Source organism: Panthera uncia (genome assembly GCF_023721935.1).
Source record: "Panthera uncia isolate 11264 chromosome B3 unlocalized genomic scaffold, Puncia_PCG_1.0 HiC_scaffold_1, whole genome shotgun sequence".
NCBI lineage: Eukaryota > Metazoa > Chordata > Mammalia > Carnivora > Felidae > Panthera > Panthera uncia.
The window spans coordinates 116,410,316-116,432,911 of NW_026057582.1; the positions used below are offsets into that span (position 1 = coordinate 116,410,316).

General features: G+C 37.4%; 1 protein-coding gene across 1 annotated transcript in view; it reads left to right on the forward strand.

The window, feature by feature from the left end:
• Window positions 1-22,596, forward strand: part of HERC2 (HECT and RLD domain containing E3 ubiquitin protein ligase 2) — a 263,428-nt gene that overhangs the window by 196,519 nt on the left and 44,313 nt on the right. Inside the window, exons 61-68 of the mRNA XM_049614147.1 lie at window positions 59-230; window positions 991-1,135; window positions 1,846-2,071; window positions 8,574-8,745; window positions 9,863-10,052; window positions 10,594-10,734; window positions 15,046-15,237; window positions 18,009-18,162. Coding sequence (XP_049470104.1) covers window positions 59-230; window positions 991-1,135; window positions 1,846-2,071; window positions 8,574-8,745; window positions 9,863-10,052; window positions 10,594-10,734; window positions 15,046-15,237; window positions 18,009-18,162 — 1,392 coding nt within the window. The remainder of the gene's footprint in view (window positions 1-58; window positions 231-990; window positions 1,136-1,845; window positions 2,072-8,573; window positions 8,746-9,862; window positions 10,053-10,593; window positions 10,735-15,045; window positions 15,238-18,008; window positions 18,163-22,596) is intronic.

The window sequence follows — 22,596 nt, forward strand, 5'->3', positions numbered from 1 at the left end:
TCTGGGTGGGTAGGAACATCATGAATGCTGGCCTGAAGTACATATTTTTTGAACCTAGGTTTGGTATTTTCCTGGGGTGATGGTGACTTTGGAAAATTGGGCCGAGGAGGAAGTGAAGGCTGTAACATTCCCCAGAACATTGAGAGACTGAATGGACAGGGTGTGTGCCAGATTGAGTGTGGAGCTCAGTTCTCCTTGGCTCTCACCAAGTCAGGAGTGGTATGGACTTGGTACGTAAACTCCCGGTCACCCATCAATGTGTCCGTGTCCATGTAGACAGTGGTGGGCCTCCACCCTGTACCCCATGCCTACCCTGGAGGGAAGGTTAACTCTTCATTTTCTTACTTATCCAGGCATCTTTGTTCTTTTATTTATTTTGACTTAGGATTAGTGACAATATTAATAAATTTCTCATTGTAACTCGGTCATTTGGGAAAGAACAGTAGAGAATTTTTAGCCCAGCTTGTCTTTTCTGTTTAGATGAAGTTTATATAGAGGGTTTCTTCTTCCTTACCATGCCAGAAGCCTAGTGATCAAATGGACAGAAAGCAGATTTTTTATTTCTTTGATCCTGAAAAAGTTCATGTCTGTCTTGTGAAAGCTTATTTTATTAAATTTAAAAGGAGTAGGGCACCCAGCTGACCTTATGACAGTGTGATGGGCCTTTGCTTGAGTGTTATGACTCAGCGGCAGCTTGAGGAAGAATTAGACCTGAGAGGACTTTTAAGAAGCATTTGAAATTGTCATGTGTTCAAACTCTTTATATAAAATCTACATCAGTAACTTAAGTGTTGTACAATATATGTTAAGGATCTTACTATAGAATTAGTGAATTAATTTGAATTAATGATATACTATTTTATAACATAATTTCAGAGACCCTAGGCACTTAGTCTGATGTTAACATGTTGGCTTTAATGGGTGTTTTCCTGTGGAACATTACCTGATGATAACCATATATTAAAATGCACACTGTTGACTTTCTTGCAGGGGGAAGGGGGATTACTTCAGGTTGGGCCATGGCTCTGATGTGCATGTGCGGAAGCCACAGGTGGTGGAAGGGCTGAGAGGGAAGAAGATTGTGCATGTGGCCGTCGGGGCCCTGCACTGCCTAGCAGTCACAGACGCAGGGCAGGTAAGCTGAGGTGACAAGTCCTTGTATCAAAAGTGTAACCTACGATGAAATGAAATGAAATGATGAAGAACTAGGAGGGTGGGCTGTGCCCATTTTGTTCCTGTGTGTATCTGTCCAGTTGTAAGCATGGGCAGGGCACCCAGTAAAGAGTTGTTGACTAACATGTATTACAAAGTAGTGGGTTTTCCTGCTCTAAAATCCACCTGTAAATGAGAAAAGATTATTGTCATGGAAGGTACTCCTACTGCTAAGGTGTTAGCAGTGTTTCACTTTAGAAATTGATAGCTGATGGAGAGATATACGTACATCATTTTAGAAATAAAGTCATTCATGACAAGTATTACTCATCCATGACAGGCTCATGAATGTTATATTTTAAAAATTCATTTATGACAACAAATTAGCACACTGTTTTTAAAACAAAATGACTTAAATTATTCCTTCTAGTTCTGTAAAGCCAAGAAGTGAATTACTGGAAAAGTGAAAATATTGTTTTTGATCATTTTTCTTTGCAAAATAAAGGAAAAAATAAGTATTGAACCTTATTGAAGAGGAGAATCTCCCTGCTTCCTAAAACAAAGCCAAATAGATGAATTCATTGGATTGATATTAAGTAGATACTTATTGATAGTCATTGGAAAGAATTTTGAAGTAATTTTAGAGAAAATGTTTGAAATGTTGAAAAATTCTGTTTTTGTTCCCTGTAACAGGTTTATGCTTGGGGGGATAATGACCATGGCCAACAGGGCAATGGTACGACCACGGTTAATAGAAAGCCCACACTTGTGCAAGGCTTAGAAGGCCAGAAGATCACACGAGTGGCTTGTGGGTCTTCACACAGTGTGGCATGGACTACTGTTGATGTGGCAACACCCTCTGTCCACGAGCCTGTTCTCTTTCAGACTGCAAGAGACCCTTTAGGTGCTTCATATTTAGGTAACACAGCATTGTTTTTAGTATGAGATCCTTCTGTATGGTACAGCAACATTCTAGATAGAATATTTAATAAGACCACCAGATTAGAGTTTGTAGCACTGTGTTAACTGCATTCTGAACCAAGATCATGGTACTCTGATTTTTGCATGCTGGAATGAAAATTTTAAAAGGAAGTACTGATGCTGATTCTTATATTATGATCAGGTCTACTCTGACAGTGCTGTATAATAACTGCTTGACATATGTAAGCACTGTGCTGGGCTACTTGGTATTTTCAACAGCTCTATTCAGGTATAATCAACAAACTGTACATATTTAAAGTGTAATTGCTGTGAGCTTTGACATGTTTGTGCCTGTGAAAGCATCACTGAGTCAAGATAAGTGAACACAGATATATCTTTTGTGCCCCTTCTCAAGTTCCCTTCCTCCCACAACTCCTGACTTGTCTTCTGACACTATATATAGATTTGCATTTTTTAGAGTTTTATATAAATGGAATCGTACAGTATATACTTTTGAAATCTTTTTTCATTCAACATAATTATTTTGAGATTCTTCCATGTTGCATGTATCAGTAATTCTTTCCTTTTTATTGTTGAGTAATATTTCACTTATGGATATACTGTAATTAGTTATTTATCACCTGTGGTGATAATAATACCACCTCCATATTTTTGTCTACACTTGGTTTGGTCAGTCTTTATAATTTTAGCCTAGATTTGTGTAGATATGTAGTGGTATCTCATTGTGGTTTTACTTTGCATTTCACTGATGACTAATGATGTTAAGCATCATGTTTATTTACTATCCAAATATATATTTTGTTGTAGTGTCTATTCCTATCTTTACTGTAGTTAAAACTAGGTTGTTTTCTTATGATTGAGTTTTGAATGTTCTTTATATATTCTGGATCCAAGTCTTTTGTCAGATATGTGACTCGCACATATTTTCTTGAAATACGGCTTATCTTCTCATTCTCTTCAGGTCAGTTTTAAAGAGCAGAAATTATTAATTTTGATAAAATCCATTTGATCCAATTTTTTTTAAATGGTTCATACTCTGGGTGTTATATCTAAAAAAAACCTTTGTGTACTCAAGGTCATAAGATTTATTTCCTGTGTTATGTAAGATCTTTAGTTGTAGATATTTAGGTCTATGCTTGATCTTAAGTTAAATTTTATATATTGTATGAGATGTGCATTGAAATTCTGTTTTGGAGGCATGTGTGTGAATACCCAGTTGTTTCAGTTGCATATATTGAAAAAACTATTCTTTCTCCGTTGAATTGTCTTTTGAACTTTTGTCAAAAATCATTTGTCTGTGTATGTGTGGATCTATTTCTGGATGCTCAGTTTTATTGACTTATTTTTGTGTTTTGATGCTAATACCACATTGTTTTGATTACTATAACTTTATAAAAGACCCACATTCGGGCTGTGGTAATTCTTTAGCTTTGTTCTTTCTCAGATGCTGTTTTGAGTATTATAATCAGCTTGTCAGTTTTTATGAAATAGCCTTCTTGGAATTTTGATTGCATTGACTATGGATCAGTTCAGACATCTTCGTAATATTGAATCTTCCAATCCATGGATGTAGCATTTCTTTGCATTTTTTGAGGTCTTTAATTTTTCTCAGCAATATTTTATAGTTTTACTTTATAAGTCTTTATCGTATTTATCCCGGAGTATTTTATATTGTTCATACTGTTATAAGTGACATTTGAAAATTATTTTTGTTCCTTGTGTATTATCTAGAAATACTCAAGTTGGCACTTTCTAATATATAGAAATACAATTGATTTTTTTAAGGCAACTTTATCTTTCTTTATTCTAATAGAAATGTATTTTTTTCTCCTCTGTCACTCATGAGGGGACATTCAGTCTCCAGCATCATCGGCTTTTGTAATTACCTGAAATGTGGTCTTCTGGCTTCACCATTTATCAGCTGTATAAACTGGGGCAAGATCCTGAGCCTTCCTGTGTGCTGTTTCCTTTTCTGACATAGATGAAACTGGGGCTTGACTGTAGTCTTGTCTTTTCCAATTTATATTAATCAGGGGTTCCATGTGGGTCTGCTTAACTTACAGCTCTTTTCATGTAACATTATGTTGTTACATTTTGACATTGCCCTTTCCCATCAGCACAGTACTCTGGAGAGTCATCCATGTTGTTGCATGTTTCAGTAATCCATTCCTTTTTATCACTGAGTACTCTTCTATGTTTTAACTATTCACACACTGAAGGACATTTGGATTATTTCTAGTTTTAGGCTATTACAAATAAAACCTGCATGAATATTCATGTACAGGTGTTTGAGTCTGTCTTCCATATCTGGGATAAACCCCGTTGGTTTTGCAGCTTTTTGGTTTTTAAAATTTTTCTCTGTTGTTTATCTGCTTTTAGCTGTCTGTTCTCATCTTCATTAGTTCTTTCTTTATGCTTGCTTTATGTTTATTTTGTTATTTTTTGTCTAGTTTCTTGATCATCTCATTGATTTGAGACCTTTTATTTTTCCTAATGTAAACTTTTAATAGTATAAATTTTCCTTTCAGCACTGCTTTTTAGCTATAGCTCACAAATTTTGATATGTTGTTTTTTTTTTTTTATTCACTTTTATGTATTTTAAAAATTCCCTTTTAAACTTTGTTTTGACTTATGGGTTATTCTTTGTTAGATTCAGTTTGCTAAAAAAAATTTTTTAAGAACCTTTTCCTCTTTGTTCGTGGTAGATAGTGGTCTGTGCTTCTCAAATGTCTCTGTATGGTTTTGGTATCATGGTCAGGGTAATGCTGACCTCATAGAATGAAGTGGTAAATGTTCCCTGCGTTTCATTTTCCTTTTAAATTTGTGTATAATTGGTACTCTTTCAATAGAATTCATTAATGAAGCCATATGGGCCTAGTGTTTTCTTTGTGGGGTTTCTTTCTGTCTTTTAACCACAAATTTAATTCCTTTAAGGGATACAAGGTTATCTCTTTCTTTTCTAGTAAGATTTATGTCTTTGATGGAAGTTGTCCTTTCATCTAAGTTGTTGAATTTATTGGCAGTATTGGCTTATTTTCCTTTTAATATTTGTGGAATCTGTAGTAATGCCATTTCTTTCATTCCTTATATTGGTGACTGTATCTTCTCTTTCCAGTTTGTCTAGAGGTTTATCAATTTTACTAATTTTTTTCAAATAACAAATTTATAGTTTCCTTGATTTTTCTCTATTGTTTTTCTGTTTTCTGTTTTAGTGATGTGTGCTCTAATCTTGTTAATTTGTTTCTTTTTCTTTTGGTTTAATTTGTTCTAATTTCTTATATTAGAAGCTTAGGTTATTGATTTAGGATCTTCCTGCTTTTCATATGGAGCCATTTACTTTGCTCTCCTTGATTATTTGACTTTGTAATCATTCTGTCAGTTATCCTTTTTATCCCTTTGCTTTGAAGTTTTTTGTTTTTAAAATCTAATTTGTCCCGTATTAATATAGCCACTCCAGCTTTCTTTGATCAGTGCTGTATAGTATATAACCATGCTATTCCATGCACTGTGACATACTATATCTTTTTCATCCTTTTCCTTTTAACGTATTGTGTCTTTATATTAAAAGAAGTTTCCTTGGGGTGCTTGGGTGGCTCAGTCAGTTAAGCATCCAACTTTGGCTAAGGTCATGATCTCATGGTTCATGGGTTTGAGCCCCATGTTGGGCCCTGTACTGACAGCTTAGAGTATGGAGCCTGCTTCAGATTGTCTCCCTCTCTGCCCCTCCCCCACTCATGCTCTGTTTCTCTCTCAAAATAAATAAACATTACAAAATATTTAAAAAAATAAAAGAAACTTCCCTTTAGGCAACATATAGTTGAATTTTGCTTTTTAAAATTTGTGCTGACAACCTCTAACTGGGGGTGTTTAGTCCAATTACATTTAATATGATTAATGTATTTGTTTTAAATCTATCATCCTGTTTTTTTTTTATCAGTCCTCATTGTTCATTGTTTTCTTTTTGCCTTCCATTAAATTATTTTTTATATTTTTTCTCCTTTGTTTTCTAGGAGTGCTAACATACTATGCTATTTTACTGATTATTTTAGAGTGTATATTATACACCTTTAACTTATTATAGTCTATCTTTAGATGTTACACTATTTCACATATAGTATATGAATTATATAACAGTATATTCTATTTCTTCCCTCCCAGACTTTGTGCTATTGTTGTCATATTTCTGTGTATGTTATAAACATCACAGCATTTAAAATTAATTTTCTTTATTAAAAAAAATCTTTTTATGTTTATTTTATTTTTGAGAGAGAGAGAGAGGGAGAGACAGACAAGAGCATGAGCAGGGGAGGGGCAGAGATAGAGGGAGACACAGAATCTGAAGCAGGCTCCAGGCTCCGAGCTGTCAGCACAGCTTGACAGTCAAGCAGGACTTGAACTCACTAACCACAAGATCATGACCTGAGCCAAAGTTGTGCGCTTAACTGACTGAGCCACCCAGGTGGCCCTAAAATTAATTTACTTTAAACATTAGGTTATCAATTCAAATGTTTTAAATAATAAGAGAAGAATGCCTCTATATTTACTCATGTAGTTGCCATTTTCAGGGTTCTTCATCCCTTTGTGGAAAACCATGTTTCCATCTGGCATTATTTTCCTTCTACTTGAAGGACTTCCTTTTTTATGTTTTATGGTGTAGATGTGCTGGGGATTTTTCCTGTCAGCTCTTAATGTCTGAACTAGTCATTATTTTGCTTCATTTTTGCAATTTATTTTAGCTGGGTATAGAATTATAGGTTGACAGCTTTTTCTTTTAGTTCTTTAAAGAAGACCCAGTGTCTTCTAGCTTGCATTGTTTTCATTGGGAATTTGCTGTTATTCTTATCTTTGTTGTTCTGTATGTAATGTGTCTTTCTTCTCACACAGTTTTGAGACTTTCTCTTTATCCCCCTGGTTTTGAGCAATTCGACTACAATGTGTCTTGGTACAGTTATCTTCATGGATCTTGTGCTTGTACTTCTTGGATCTTTGGGTTTATAATTTTCACCAAATCTGGAAATTTTTCAGATTTTTTTTCTTCAAAAAATTGTTTTTCTGTACCTTTCTCTTTCTCCTCTTTTGGGAACTCTGGTTCTCTATGTGTTAGGTCTCTTGAAATTGTCCCATAGGTAATTGGTGCTCTGTTCATTTTTTGCTTTCTTTTCTCCTCAGTTTCATTTTGCATAGCTTCCATTGCTATGTCTTCAAATTCACTAGTTTTCATTTTCTAATGTGCTGATTATGTCACCAAACTATTTTAATCTCAGACATTGTAGTTTCCTTTCTGGAAATTTGATTTGAGTGTTTTTATATCTTTCACATTTCCATTTCCCCTTTTGAACATACATAATATAGGTATAATAAGTGTTTTAATTTCCATGTCTGCTGGTTCTGACATTTGTGTCAGTTCTGGGTTATTTAGATCCATTGATTTTTCTTAATATTTATGAATTGGCTAGTATTTTCCTGTCTTCCTGCCTACCTGGTAACTTTTAGTTAGATACTGTACATTGTGAACTTTACTTTGGATGTTGCTAGAGCTTTTTGTATGTCTATAAGTCTTCCTGACTTCCTTACTCTGAAACATTTTGTTCCTTTTGGGTCTTGGTTTTGGATTTGTTTAGTGGCTTCAGACCTCTTATTAGTCTGGGGCTGGTTATTCTCCACTGCTGAGACAAGATCCTTCTGAATACTCTACTTATTGCCCAATGAATCATGGGGTCTTCCTGTGTGGCTGACGGGAGCAAGTGATATGCTTGTCCCTCTGTATTCTTCAAGATGGTGCGCTGGGCCTCCAGTCCTTTCATGTAGTTCTTTCTTTGACTTTGGGAAGTTTCCTGTCATGTAGGCATGCATCACCTTTTGCTGCATCCTCAGCTGGGGTGAGTGAGGTTACCTGCACAACTTCAGAGCAATATCGGGGCAACTCTCTCCTCTCTGCTTCTGTTCTATGAACTCTGACTATATTGGCCTCCCTGACTCTGAGGTCTGCCCCCTTTATGCACATAGACTACTGTACTCCACCTGGTTCCCTTCCCTTGGCTGAGGCCTGTGAGCTCTTTGGGCAGTGAAGAGTCGGAACATGTGTTTAGTAAGACTATTTATTGGTGAACATCTTGTCTTCTCTCCATTGTTTTGTATTATTTTTTGTTTTGCATTTCAGTGGTAAGTAAATACAGGCAGTTATTGTATTTTCATAGCACATATGTAATAAATGCATTTAGCAAAAATCTGCATATTTTTTTTTCAGTTATAGCAAATCTTTGATGAAAATAGCTTGTTTTTAGAAGTATAGATAAATAATTGTTGTTGTTTTTGTTTTTGTTTTTACTCTGGGAGACCATTAATGAACCTAATACCTGATCTATGAAATAGCAAAATGCAGATTACAGTGTGTTTTAGAACTAAACTGAAAGGTCAAATAGGAATAGAGCAAACTCTGATCTTTAAAGTTGAACCCGCACTTTATTTTCCTTTTTCAGGTGTGCCTTCAGATGCTGATTCTTCTGCTGCCAGTAATAAAATCAGTGGTGCAAATAATTCTAAGCCAAATCGCCCTTCTCTTGCCAAGATTCTTCTGTCATTGGATGGAAATCTGGCCAAACAGCAGGCCTTGTCTCATATACTTACAGCATTGCAAATCATGTATGCCAGGTAGGCTTCTTGGCTAACTTTTGAAATCCTGTAGTTATGTAAACTTTGAGTTTCTGTATTTTTGTTTGATCATATGTCTAGGAGACTATTGTGGTGTTATCTTTAAATGCTGTGAGTTTTAGTTCATATACCCTTAGATAGTGAATGATGGTATCTTTGTGCTTTCTTTAATGGGGAATGAAATAGGAATCAGAAATCCAAACTTAAAAAACATTTTGTTATTCTTTATGGTGAGTAAACTCTAAGCATTACTGTTTGAGGAATGATATTGATGTGTATTGATACGAATATGCAGTAATGTTTAAGACCACTGGTCATCTTCTTCACTCAAACACTTGATGAGGCAGAGTTTTTTTTTTTTTTTTTTTTTTTTAAATTTTTTTTTTTTTAACGTTTTTTTTTTTTATTTTTGGGACAGAGAGAGACAGAGCATGAACGGGGAGGGGCAGAGAGAGAGGGAGACACAGAATCGGAAACAGGCTCCAGGCTCCGAGCCATCAGCCCAGAGCCTGACGCGGGGCTCGAACTCACGGACCGCGAGATCGTGACCTGGCTGAAGTCGGACGCTTAACCGACTGCGCCACCCAGGCGCCCCGGCAGAGTTTTGATAATACTGACTTTCCAACATCTTGCTGCTATTTTCTCAGTCTGAATAAGTTGCCCATCTGTCATGGTTATGGACTTGATGAGTAGAAATAAATTTCATAGGAAAATTAATTTCAGACCAAAGTCCAGCTCTGTCATTGAGAAGATGTTTAGTCTTTGCAACTTTGTGTGAAGCACCCTTGGTACACAGCTCTCAGTAAATAAAAAATTATCCTCTAACAATAACCCTAGAAGATTTCTCAGGGAAATCCAGGGGTTTATTCTTGTCTGATTTTTATGTTTGATATTTTTCCACCTGTCATCACTGTGGTCATTCAGATAAATAAGATCTTAAGTAAACATTTTAGCTTTTAGTTGATGAATATTAGCTCATTAGTTTCCCAAAACTCCTTTATGTGTATCCTATAAAAATGAGGGCATCATTCAGTAAGGGCTTGTCCCTGCTCCTGACTCTTCTGTCCTGCAGTGGTAAAGGGCAGTTCACCACAGGTCTGGCTTTCTCTCCTGACAGAGATGCGGTGGTTGGGGCCCTCATGCCAGCTGGCATGATCGCCCCAGTGGAGTGTCCCTCATTCTCCTCCTCGGCACCTCCTTCTGATGTGTCTGCTATGGCCAGTCCTGTGAATGCAGAGGAATGTGTACTGGCTATTGATATTGAAGACAGACTGAGTCCAAATCCATGGCAAGAAAAGAGAGGAGAGGTAAAAATAAATAGAAAAGCAATAAAGCAACATTAGATCAAAAAGGAAATGGTAGCTACTTTGTATCTAGAGAAGTATAAGTCATTCTTCCACTAATTCAGAGTGCTTTTGTGCCTACTTCTGTGATTTTTGGCTTGGATTAGAAAATATTTTATTTAAAAGGATCTTTTTAGTGCTTAAGTAGAAATAGATTTATTCGTTTAAAAAGTTGCTAAATTCAAATCCATAGTCCTTTATCTGCAATTCTGACACCTTAAAGCTATTTTGGGGAAAAACCCAACTTGAAGAGTTGTGAGCTCATTTTAATCTTCATGTGACCATTGTGAATATTAATAGGTTTTCATGGGAATATGAATGTGCTTGACTTTGCAGGGTTGCCCTGTACCCCACTGGAGCTGGTGGTGTATGCTCCTTGCTAACCTCTATAACATCTGTGACATTCCAGATGACCCAAGGGGTTTGAGATCAGGCTTTTTGAAATTGTGTGGGAAGTGTGCCATGTTGCTGAGTTTTTCCTTTCCTTGTATACTTTTTAAACTAGATGATCTCTTCTGAAGATGCCATGACCCCCTCTGCAGTGACCCCATCTGCTTCCTCAGCTTCTTCTAGACCATTTATCCCAGTGACGGATGACCCAGGAGCTGCCAGCATCATTGCAGAAACTATGACAAAAACCAAAGAGGTCAAAGGGATTTCTTATTAACATTTTATTTGGAAATAATCTTAAATGTACACAAAAGTTGGAGAAATAGTACATAGAAATACAACACATTATACTACCATATACCGTTCACCTAGGTTCTCCAGTTGTTGGCATTTCTGAACCATTGTGGGGGAGCTGTAGGGCACAATCCCCTTTCATCCTCAAGGCTTTAGTGTGTATTTCCTGAGTGTCAGGGCATTACATTGATCCAGGATTACTTTCTAATCCATAGACTTAATCAGGTTTTTGCTCATTGTTCCAATAGTGTCCTTTATGGGTTTAGAACCCATCTCAGGGTTGTGTGTTGTCTCGTTAGTACTCAATATGGGACATTCTTTAGTCCTTCCTTTTGGCTGAAACACCATACGAAGGATGTAGAGTTCTTTTCATTGCACCCCTCTGGGGTATGTTCATTGTTGATTTGCTGCATTACTAGTGATACTAATTCTTATCACTTAAGAGTATCTGCCAGGTTTCTCTACCAGAAGTTAATAAGAGTGTATTAGTAATTATTCATGAGGAGATACTTTGAGACTGTAAATACCTATAAGTACCTTGTTCCTCATCATATTTTTACCCACTAGTTTCTTGTATCTGTTGATGATTCTAGCTGAATTCGTTATAACTGTGTTGTCACATGATGATTTTTCAGATTTCATCATTCCTTTTGGAATAGAATTGTTGCTGTTCTTCTGTGAGAAGCTCCCTTCTCATCTTTGTCTGTCTGTCTATCTATGATGATATAAAGTTGGATGGGATCCTACTTTACTCAATAATGACATACATTACTATCCTCATTTGACACCCCAATTATCCTAGACTTGGCCCTTGGGAGACCTTTTTGGCTGGTTCATTTGTCCTGACATGTCCCCATAATTCTTTGAGCACTTCCTTACTTTTTGGTACAACAGTGTGTTCTGGACTTATCTTTCATTTGCCCTGTCCCTGCTCTGGAATCACCCATTTCTCCAACGATCCCTGATTCCTTTTAGTAGATCATAGAGTTTAGAAACAAGATCTGGAAACTTGGTAAGTTGACTGCTATCGGATGTTCTTGGTTTACACCTTCTCAGCAAACATGCATGCAGCTGAACATTTTTTTTTTTTTTTTTAGCATCTTCTTTATAATAAACACCATGAGGGGTACCTGGGTGGCTCAGTCAGTTAAGCGTTCCACTCTTGATTTCAGCTCAGGTCATGGTCTTGCAGTTCATGAGATCGATCCCCATGTCAGGCTCTGTGATTGTACCTTGGAGCCTGCTTAGGATTCTGTCTCTCCTTCTCTCTACCCCTCCCCCACTTGTGCATGTGCTTGTACACTCTCTGTCTCAAAATAAGTAAACGAAAAAACCCCCAGCAAAACCATGAGTAGTTCAAACCACTATTTCAGCTTAGAATGAAAACCAAAAAACATTTTCAGTTTCAGTCCAACAACCACAGAATTTATCTTTGCTCTCTCCCTTTCTGTATTTAAAGTATATAATCCTTTTATTTGTTGCTGGATTGATTTGCTATTTTGTTGAGGGTTTTTATAGCTGGTATTCATAAAGGATACTACTAATCTATAGTTTTCTTATGATGTCTGCCTGGTTTGTGTATTTGAGGAATACTGGCCTTAGTGGAATGAGTTGGGACAGTGTTCTTTTTTACTGTTTCTTTTTTAGAATAGTTTGAAGGGTTAGTGTTACTTCTTCTTTAACTATTTTGTAGAATTTTATGTGTCCCTTTAACCTGTTCTCATTTTTTGCGTGTTTCCTTGCTTTCTGGCACAACACACAGTTCTAGTCTCAACAAAATGATTTATTCTCCAGCCCAGAAATCAAATGTTTCTCTAGGAAGTCTTGGTTCTTTTTAGTGGAGAATGGCATTTAGAAGGCAAGATCTGGGCCTTCATGTCCTCATTTAAGTTGGGGTATTGATGTTCTCAAGCATTCTTAGTGGACACAGCTAGGGAATAAATGTGTATGTGTATGTATATACACACAATAGATATGTATTCTTATATTTATTTCACTATATACCTACATATCTTGAAAACCACTGGTTCACAACAGTACAGTCAATTCTAATACCTACACAGGATTCATTCTTCTTTTCTCCCCCTCTGTATTTATAACTCTCTTCTCTGAAAGTGAGAAACCTGATTCCTATTATTGGCAGTTTATTTACTTCCTCTTAGGTAGCCAGCCTCCCATGTTGGCTGCCACACCTTGCCCCACATGGATACCCCCTTTTCTCCACACAGCTTCTGACACTCAAAACCAGAAGTCATCCCCAATGGATACCCCCTTTTCTCTGCACAGCTTCTGATGCTCAAAACCAGTTTGACTTCTGCTCAACTGCTTGATTTGTGACCTCTCCCTCACCTCCCAAGCTGGCTTGCCAAAGCAGGGACCCATTCTGTCACACCAGCCACCACCACATGTGGACACCCTCCCCACCCCCACTTAGGTGCTCCCTGTGCTGGGCTATCTTACCCTGCTCATACTCTCTCCCTTCTTCTTTGGGGACAAACATGCGTTGTTTTTTTGTTTTTTTGTTTTTTTTTTAAGTTTTTACTTAAATTCCAGTTAGTTAACAGTGTAATATTAGTTTCAGGTATAAATGATAGTGCTCATCAAACAAGTGTACTCCTTAATCCCCATCACCTACTTAACGTGCATTATTTTCAATTACATTTGGAACTCTAGATTTATTATTTTATTACTACTGGCAAAAATATGTCCTATGGAAATTATTCTTAACCATCTGTGGTAATAAAAAGATTGCCATTTATAAATTAGGTGTCTAGACTCAGCTTCTCCTACTTCATGATCTCCTATGGTGAAGGTTTAATGCAGAAATTATCCTGAATTATATAAAATTTTTGCTTTTAGGTAGAAGAGGGATTTCTTTCCTACCAGTTTATTTAAGAGACATAGGCACTAACCAGATTATACCCCTAAATTCCTATCATTTCAGTTTTGGTTTGAGTCATAAATAAATAAATAAATAACATAAAATGTAAATGTAAATAAATAATTTTCATATTAGTATTAGGTTAGTATTAATCACGTGTTAATATATTCCACTGAATGCTTTTGCTGCTCTTCAGTGAGTGAGATTCTGTAATGGCATCATTTCTGATGAACTACACTTAACGATCTCTGGGAATCCATGCAGAGGTAGGAGCAGGGTCCATTTCTTTAAAGGGAGGAACTGTGTTCCTAGCACAGAAAAGTATGGTGTCCAGGGCCTAAGTCTGTGGAATTTGCACATTGGGTATGTCACATTTCCCTTAGGTTTCCTATGTGGGGCTTGTGCTTCCTTTATCTCGTTTCTTTTTCTGGAAAGGTTGGCACTAGTTTTGCTGAGATCCAGAAAGCAAAAGAGAAAAGGAGAGGCACATCTGGGATCTTGTTCTTCCCCTAATGATCCAGACTCTGCCTGGGGAACTAGAAGGTCCTGTGTTATTCCCCATTCAGCACAGGGTCTCAGTGATTCCCATTCCCTCTACGTCAAAAGCTCTTGGATTTCTCATCTCTGATGGCTCCTTGTTCCTTTCTATAAGTCAAACCCCACTACAACCCCCAAGACGCTCTTAGGTGTTGGATAGCAGGCTGTGAGGCAGCAGTGCTGGATGGGACATCCTCACAAGGTCAGAGGCTGCCACAGGCAAATAAGGGGCTCCTTTCACCTGCTACAGAGGAGGGAGAGGTAAATGATGACAGGTGGGGTATGTTCTAACTGACATACTGTGAATGAGAAGTAAGAAGAGAATATCTATTTTCATTTTCAAAGTACCCAAGGAACAAGAGATAATGGATACTGTGTTACGTGCCAGCCAACAAGTCACTTTAAAGCGATTTAGAGATTCTAGGAAAGAGTTATATAGAGAATGTAGGCAAAACATGTAAAATTACAAATTTAGTTGATAGAAAATTCCCAAGCATATCTTATGAATCAGGGAGGGGTAAATTGTATATGTTGTGACTTCATTCCAGGCCGTCCACCTATGATTCGAATTTGGTCACAGTATAAATTGTCATTTATTTATAGTTTACGCATGCCTTTTCATAGATATTATCAGTATTTTGTAAAATAGTTAATTGGTCTTGAAAGCATAGTACATGGTGGTGGAAATTTTAGAGGTCTGTCCTTTCTTAACCTGGCATTTCATGCTCTTAAAAGCTAAAGGCCTCAGAAAGTCCCTTATTCATCAGTAGTAGTCATGTATTCTTTGAGTTTATGGGTAAACTGGTGACTATTTCATAATGTATCATTCCTCATTTTAATTGTTGGACTTTTTAGGATGTTGAAAGCCAAAATAAAGCAACAGGCCCAGAACCTCAGTCCTTGGATGAATTCACTAGTCTGCTCGTTGCGGATGACACTCGTGTCATGGTGGACTTGCTGAAGTTGTCCGTATGCAGCCGGGCAGGGGACAAGGGCAGGGATGTGCTGTCAGCTGTGCTGTCTGGCATGGGTACCGCATACCCACAGGTGAGCCATGTGATGGGTGTCGTGGGCTTCTCTCTGAGAGATATGCTACTGTTGGCATCACACCTTCTCTCGTGCTTGATTTTATTCTAGGAGATAGCAGTTCAGAAGGACTTCTTGTAAACAAGCCCTTTCTCTGTCCTGTGTGCTGTGGTTGTCCTCACTGTGCCTTCTGACATCATTTTGGTATTTTTTGCCATTTAGAAATTTCTGATTTTTATGAAGTTGGATCTGCCAGTTTTTTTCATTGATGGCTTCTGGATTTTGTATTATGCTGAAAAACTGCTTGCCTATGTGACATTATTTAAAGAAAATTTTCCAAGTTTCTTCCAATTATTTTTATGATTTCATTTATTATATTTACATTTTTGAGCCATCTGGGATTTATCTTGATATAAGGGATAATGTAGGGATCCAACCTTATTTTCTCCTAGATGGCAAACTTGTTGTCTGACAACCATTTATTGAATAATAGTAATAATAATCCATCCTTTTCCCAATGATTTGAAAAACATTTTAATCATATTGTAAATTCTTGTATATATTTGCGTCCATTTATGGACTCTTCTGTACATTAACCTAACCATTATGCTTTAAAATAGTTTTAATATTTGGTAACACGAGGTCCATCAGGATTTTCTACTGTGGTGGCTAGCTGAGCCATCCGGTATAGTGGCTTCCAGTCACATGTACCTGTTGACCACTTGATGACTAGTGCACCCGAAGAACTGAAGTTTTCATTTTATTTAGCTTTAACTAATTTAAATGTGTATAGCTACATGTTTAGGGTATAAAGTCAGCATCATATCAGTACATCTTAGAAATTGGATTGATCAGTCCTAAAACTTTTTGGCTTCCTAACGACTCTTTTATTTATCAGTGGCCTTCTGCCTTTTTAGAACTGGCCACATCAGGGAGTCTGATGCCATGAACTCTGTACAGAAATGTAACCTGTGTTTTTCTAGACCTTATATCACTGCCGCCCAAGTGAGAAAATACTTAAGTGTGGTTGAGTGGTCTTGAAAACATAGTAAATGATTTGGTAGTTAGTAAATTAAATGGTTTGGGGCTTGTTATTTCTTAATCATATTCAGGAAGAACAGGAGGTAGGTTTCCTACTTTCTAGTTTTTTAAGGCAAGGTACTTGGCACAATTCTGAGAGATTGAATCAAGATGAATTGCCACAAGCAAAAGCTTTTTGTTTTTTGTTTTTTTGTGTTTTTGTTTTTTCACAAGTTTATTGCATTTGTGAGAGGAAAGGATATGAATGAGGACATGGATTTAAAGTAATAATGCCCAATATTTAGTACACACATATCTGCCAGGCCCAGTTGTGAGTGCATTCTCAGTATAGATGGTAGATGTTCTCTGTTTACAGATGAGGAAACTGAGGCTCTGAGACGTTGTCCACTGGCTGTGGACACTCAGGTTGCTGGTGGGTGGGAGAAATGGGACTGGACCCTGAGTGCTCTGAGGGAAAAGCCACATCTGTGATGCCTGTGTCACCCTCTTCTTGTTGACCTCTCCTGGGGGAGTGATGGGATTTTCAGAGGAGGATTGTGAAGCCCAGAAAACTCCTGGTGGACTGTGTGGTAGGTGTTTGATGCTCCCAACATGTGTGTCCCAGTGATGCACACTACGTTTAAGGGGAAACAGAAGCAAAGATAGGATTGTCTTCAGACTATCCTGGCCAGGGGCAAGATGCTGGTCTTGTGTCACCCCAACCTAATATTTGGGACTCTTAAAAGAGAGATGTCTGAATTTATAGTCCTGTTACCTAGATAGCAGTGATATTAGTTTGTCATTAACAAAACTATTTACTAAGCTCATCTATTTGTTATCTAAATGTGAGGAAAAACAGAGGAGAAAAATCATTTAGTCCTGGAAAGTATAGAATACACAATAGTTTTTTTCTCTAAATTTCAAAAATTTTCAGGCTCTTACTGCTACAATAACATATTCTTATTTGTTTTTAAAAATAGAAATCAAAGAGTTTATAATCACCAGTATTTACCACTTCAATGGTGTGAATCAGTAAAATTTTAAAATGAAATAAGTATTGGGGAGCCTTGGTGGCTCAGTTGGTTAAGCATCTGACTCTTGATTTTGGCTCAGGTCACGATCTCATTATTCACAAGTTTGACAACTGCATCAGGCTCTGTGCTAACAGTGCAAGCCTGCTTGGGATTCTCTCTCCCACCCTCTCTCTCTGCCCCTCCCCTGTGTGTGTTCTCTCTCTCAAAATAAATAAACTTAAAAAAAAATGACATAAGGACATTATGGATTGTTCAGAGAAGATGGTATTGGGGCTGACCCTTAATGTCCTGGGTCAAGGGAAATCCCACTTATGTTTGTGCTTGTAGCTGTTTGTTTCAGGTATTATGCTGCTGTTTGATCTGGGTGGCTTGATTGTTCCTATCTATTCCTGCCCCCTCCTGTTTGACCCCCAATGACTTCTAGGATCTTGGTCATTTTTATCACCTTTCTGCTCCTGCCCTGGGTATTTTTGTTCCTGAGGCAGATTTTTCCTCACTAGGAAGTAATCTTGTCTTGGTATAAAAAACTGTTGTGATCACAGTTTCATTGGTTGGCACATATTGAGTGTCTTGTGTATATGAGGCAGCTCCCAGCTACTTACAAGCTTAACAACACCTCTGAGGTCTGTGCTATCTTGATGTTATAGGTGAGGGAACCAAGCCCTGATTTAAACTAGATTTGTCAAATTCTGAAGTCCTATCCTGGTGCCCTGATCATGTCCCTGCTTCCTCCCCCAGGTGGCAGATATGTTGCTGGAGCTCTGTGTCACTGAGTTGGAGGATGTGGCCACAGACTCGCAGAGTGGTCGCTTGTCCTCTCAGCCTGTGGTGGTGGAGAGTAGCCATCCCTACACAGACGACACTTCCTCCAGTGGAACAGTGAAGATACCAGGTACTCAGCACTGGCCTAGGGGGAGGAGGGGGGAAGAATCTCTGCCTATAGAATAGCTTCATTTCTATAATTGTATCAGAAGTACACCATTTTATAGAAAAGAAGCTACAGAATTGCTTTAGACTTATTTCCCAACTTTTTAAAAATACTTTTTTTCTCAAAATAAACATGATACAGAAAACCATACAGAATGAATGTTTAGCTTAACGATTATCAGGTGTGGTTGCCATAGTCCCCAAAACTCAGATCTAGAAGAAGTCCTGTGCCAGTTTCCAGAAACTCTTCTTGTGTCCCCACTAAAGTGATTGCTGCCTGCCCTTAGAGATAATGCTGACTTGTATTTCTGGGCAGTTTCTGTTACCCAGGTGTGTACCCTCTTCTAAGTCTCTTTCTAATTAATAGTTTCTATCTTTTAAGTTTCTTATTGTAACTTTAGTTCTTGATTTTCTTTTTCCTTTTTTTCAGCAATCTATGTGTTGAGGAACCTCAGCCTTTAACCCATTGGTCTTCCCTGCAGCCTGGATTTACATACTCCTATTGCACTTCAGCCTATTCTTGATCCTTGTCTTTCTGCAAATTTCTCCTGATTCAGAGTTCCAAGTAGTTCAGACCTTTGGCAAGACCATTGGTGGTTGTGTCCCTGTGCCTGCTTGTCTTTCCTTATGTGATGTCAGCAGCTACTGATACTCAGAGCCTGAGGCCATTAATCCATTGAGGGTTGCAAAATGGTGCTATTCTAATTGTTCCATTCTTTTCCTGTTTATTAGCTGGAATACTTTATAAAGAGATATTTCCCCTCATCCTTTAGTTAGTTATCTAGGGGTGCTGTTTGCATAAGCAAGACAGGATTAAAAGCTTTCTTCTATTTATAGTTTTAAGAGGATGAATTGATTCCCTATCATTCTTTGAAGGTGACCAGAATTTTTTTTTCTTTTATATTGTTATGCACTTACAGATTTAAAAATATATGATGGGCTTTAATCTCTTGTGACTCTTATTCTGTTGAAGCTCAAATTATCCCATCTCTAGATATCAGGAACCTCTTCAATTTGTTCCAGAAATGACATTGGTGATCCATTGATAACCTCCATGCAGTCTGGTATAACAAGATTCTTTGGGCTTGTCATGTAGTTTCTGCCCCCTACCTGGAATCTTCCTTGGTGTCTTTCAGTGGAGAAGGCATTTTAGATTACTGGGCTGTCATTGTTTCTAGACCTTTTCAATAGACAGAGGTAGGATGAATGGTTGGGCAGTCCCCTTTCTTTTGAGTTCATACTGATACATTGGATTCAAATTCAGAACTGCATTAGATAGGGGATTAGATTAGATTAGGGGTTAGATAGGGGGTTAGATAGGGGATGACAGAATTATAATATCTCAAAATTATTCATTTGCTTTATTTGACATTTCAGAAACAAGAGACTAAGGATTCAAATCTAATATAAGCAAACATGAATACAGTTCCTGAAATAGCAAAAAAAAAAAAAAAATTTTGGCTTATTCTCTCTTCCTTCTCCCAACTTTATTAAAATGTTATTATACTGTATCTACCAGAGCATAATAACCATTACATACCGTACTTCTATTCAATCTTCATTTAGTTTTATTTTTACTCTGTTAATGCTCACTTCTAGTCCTTTGTCTCTCTCTCTCTTTTTTAAAAATATTTATTCATTTTGAGAGGGAGAGGGAGAGTGTGTAAGCAAGGGAGGGGCAGAGAGAGAGGGAGAGAGAGAATCCCAAGCAGGCTCTGTGCTTAGAGCACATCATGGGGCTAAATCTCATGAACCATACCATGACCGGAGCTTAAATCAAAAGTCGGTCGCTCAACTGACTGAGCCATCCAGGGGCCCTATCTCTTTTTTCATTATGATTGACTGAAGCTCACACTTTAGTCAATTCTTCAGTGGGCTCAGGATAGCAGCCCTGGGATCGGCTTGTCCATGACAGTTTGTGCTCAAACTTGAAAGTTAGGTTTTCTTGGTAGTAAATTTTTGGATCACCTGTTCTTCCTCTGTGAAAGTGTGATGGTGGTAATCTGTTTTTCCACTTATGTATTGTGCTTTGTTTCAGTAATTTTACTAGAATATGTTTTCAAATGGTTATTATAGGCGGTATTCACAGATAGGTGGTATGTTCCTTTAAAATGCAGTTTCAGACCTGCAGTGCAGACCTGTTTGTGTTACAGTTTGTACTGTTTGTAATCCCTTAGCCCTCTTTCATGGACCCGTGATCATCATGGTGTATTAGATACCTTTTAGACTCCATGTTAACTATTGCCTCTCAGATACTTCCTACCTTTCTCTTTTTCTTCTTTTCCTCCTTCTCTTTGTTTTAAAGCGCCATCTATTTGTGTTCATTTACTCTTATGCCCTTTCTAATTTAGTCTGTATTTAAAATTTTTTTTAATGTTTGTTTTTGAAAGAGACCAAGTGTGAGTGGGGGAGGGTCACAGAGAGAGGGAGACACAGAATATGAAGCAGGCTCCAGGCTCTGAGCTGTCAGCACGGAGTCCAATGAAGGACTTAAACTCATGAGCTGTGAAATCATGACCTGAGCTGAAGTTGGACGCTTAACTGACTGAGCCACCCAGGTGTCCCACTCCAGCTTGGTAATAAAACTTGAAGTCCAGAATTGTGATGCCTCCATTTTTGCCTTTCTTTTTCAAGGTTGCTTTGGCTATTCAAAGTCTTTTGTGGTTCCATATAAATTTTAGGATTGTTTGTTCTAGCTCTGTGAAAAATGCTATTGGTCTTTGGATAGGGATTGCATTAAATGTGTAGATTGCTTTGGGTAGTATAAATATTTTAACAATATTTGTTCTTCCAATTCATGAGCATGGAACATCTTTCCATTTCTTTGTGTCTTCAGTTCCTTTTGTCAGTGTTTTATAGTTTTCACAGTACAGGTCTTTCACCTTTTTGCTTAGGTTTATTCCTAGGTATCTTATTATTTTGGGTGCAATTGTAAATGGGTTTTTTTTTTTAATTTCTCTTTCTTTTGCTTCATTATTAGTGTATAGAAATGCAACAGATTTCTGCACATTAATTTTGTATCCTGTGATTTTACTGAACTTATTTATTAGTTCTAGTAGTTTTTTTGGTGGAGTCTTTAGAGTTTTCTATGTGAAATATCATGTCATCTGCAAATCAGAAAGTTTTGCTTTTCTTTCTTGCCCATTTGAATACCTTTTATGTCTTTTTGTTTTCTCAATGCTGTGGCTAGGACTTCCAGTACTATGTTGAATAAAAGTGGTGAAAGTGGACATTCTTGTCTTATTCCTGACTTTAGGGGGAAAGCTCTCAGTATTGCCTCATTGAGTATGATGTTCGCTGTGGCTTTTTCGTATATGGTCTTAGTTATGCTGAGGTATGTTCCCTCTAAACCTACTTTTTTGAGGGCTTTTAGCATGGATGGATGTTGTACTTTTTCAGGTGTTTTTTCTGAGTCTGTTGAAATGATCATATGGTTTATATATCATGTTGATGAATTTGTGAACGTTGAACCATGCTTGCATCCTCAGAATAAATCCCATTTTTTGTGGTGAATGGTTTTTTTAATGTAATGTTGAATTTGGTTTGCTAATTTTTTGCTAATTTGGTTTTGCTATTTTTTTGAGGATTTTTGCATCTATGTTTATCAGAGATATTGACCTGTAGTTCTCTTTTTTTATGTGGTGTCTTTATCTGGTTTTGGTATCAGGGTGATACTGACACCATAGAATGAGCTTAGAAGTTTTCCTTCCTCTTCTGTTTTTTGGAATAGTTTGAGAAGAACAGGTATTAACTCTTCTTTAAATGTTTGTTAGAGTTCACCTGTGAAACTGTCTAGTCCTGGACTTATATTTGTTGGGAGTTTTTTGATTACTGATTCAGTCTCCTTGCTGGTAATTGGGCTATTCAAATTTTCTATTTCTTCCTGTTTCAGGTTTGGTGGGTGGTAATATGTTTGTAGGAATTTATCCATTTTTTTCTAGGTTGTCTACTTTTTTGGCATATGGTTTTTAATAACATTCCCTTACAATTAAAAAAATTTCTTTTACTGTTTATATATTTTTGAGACAGAGGGAGACAGAGCGCGAGTGGGGGAGGGGCAGAAAGGGAGACACAGAATCTGAAACAGGCTCCAGGCTCTGAGTTGTCAGCACAGAGCCGGATGCGGGGCTCCAACCCATGAACCCTGAGATCGTGACCTGAGCTGAAGTTGGACGCTTAACCAGGCGTCCCTCCCTTACAATTTTATATATTTTTGTGGTGTTGGTTGTTATTTCTCCTCTTTCATTTGTCACTTTTTTTTATTGGAGTTGCTTTTTTTTTTTCTTTGATGAGTCTGGCTAGAGGTTTATCAATTTTGTTGATCTTTTCAAAGAACTAGCTCCTGGTTTTATTGATCTAGTCTATTGTTTTTTTTTTAGTTTCTATATCATTTATTTCT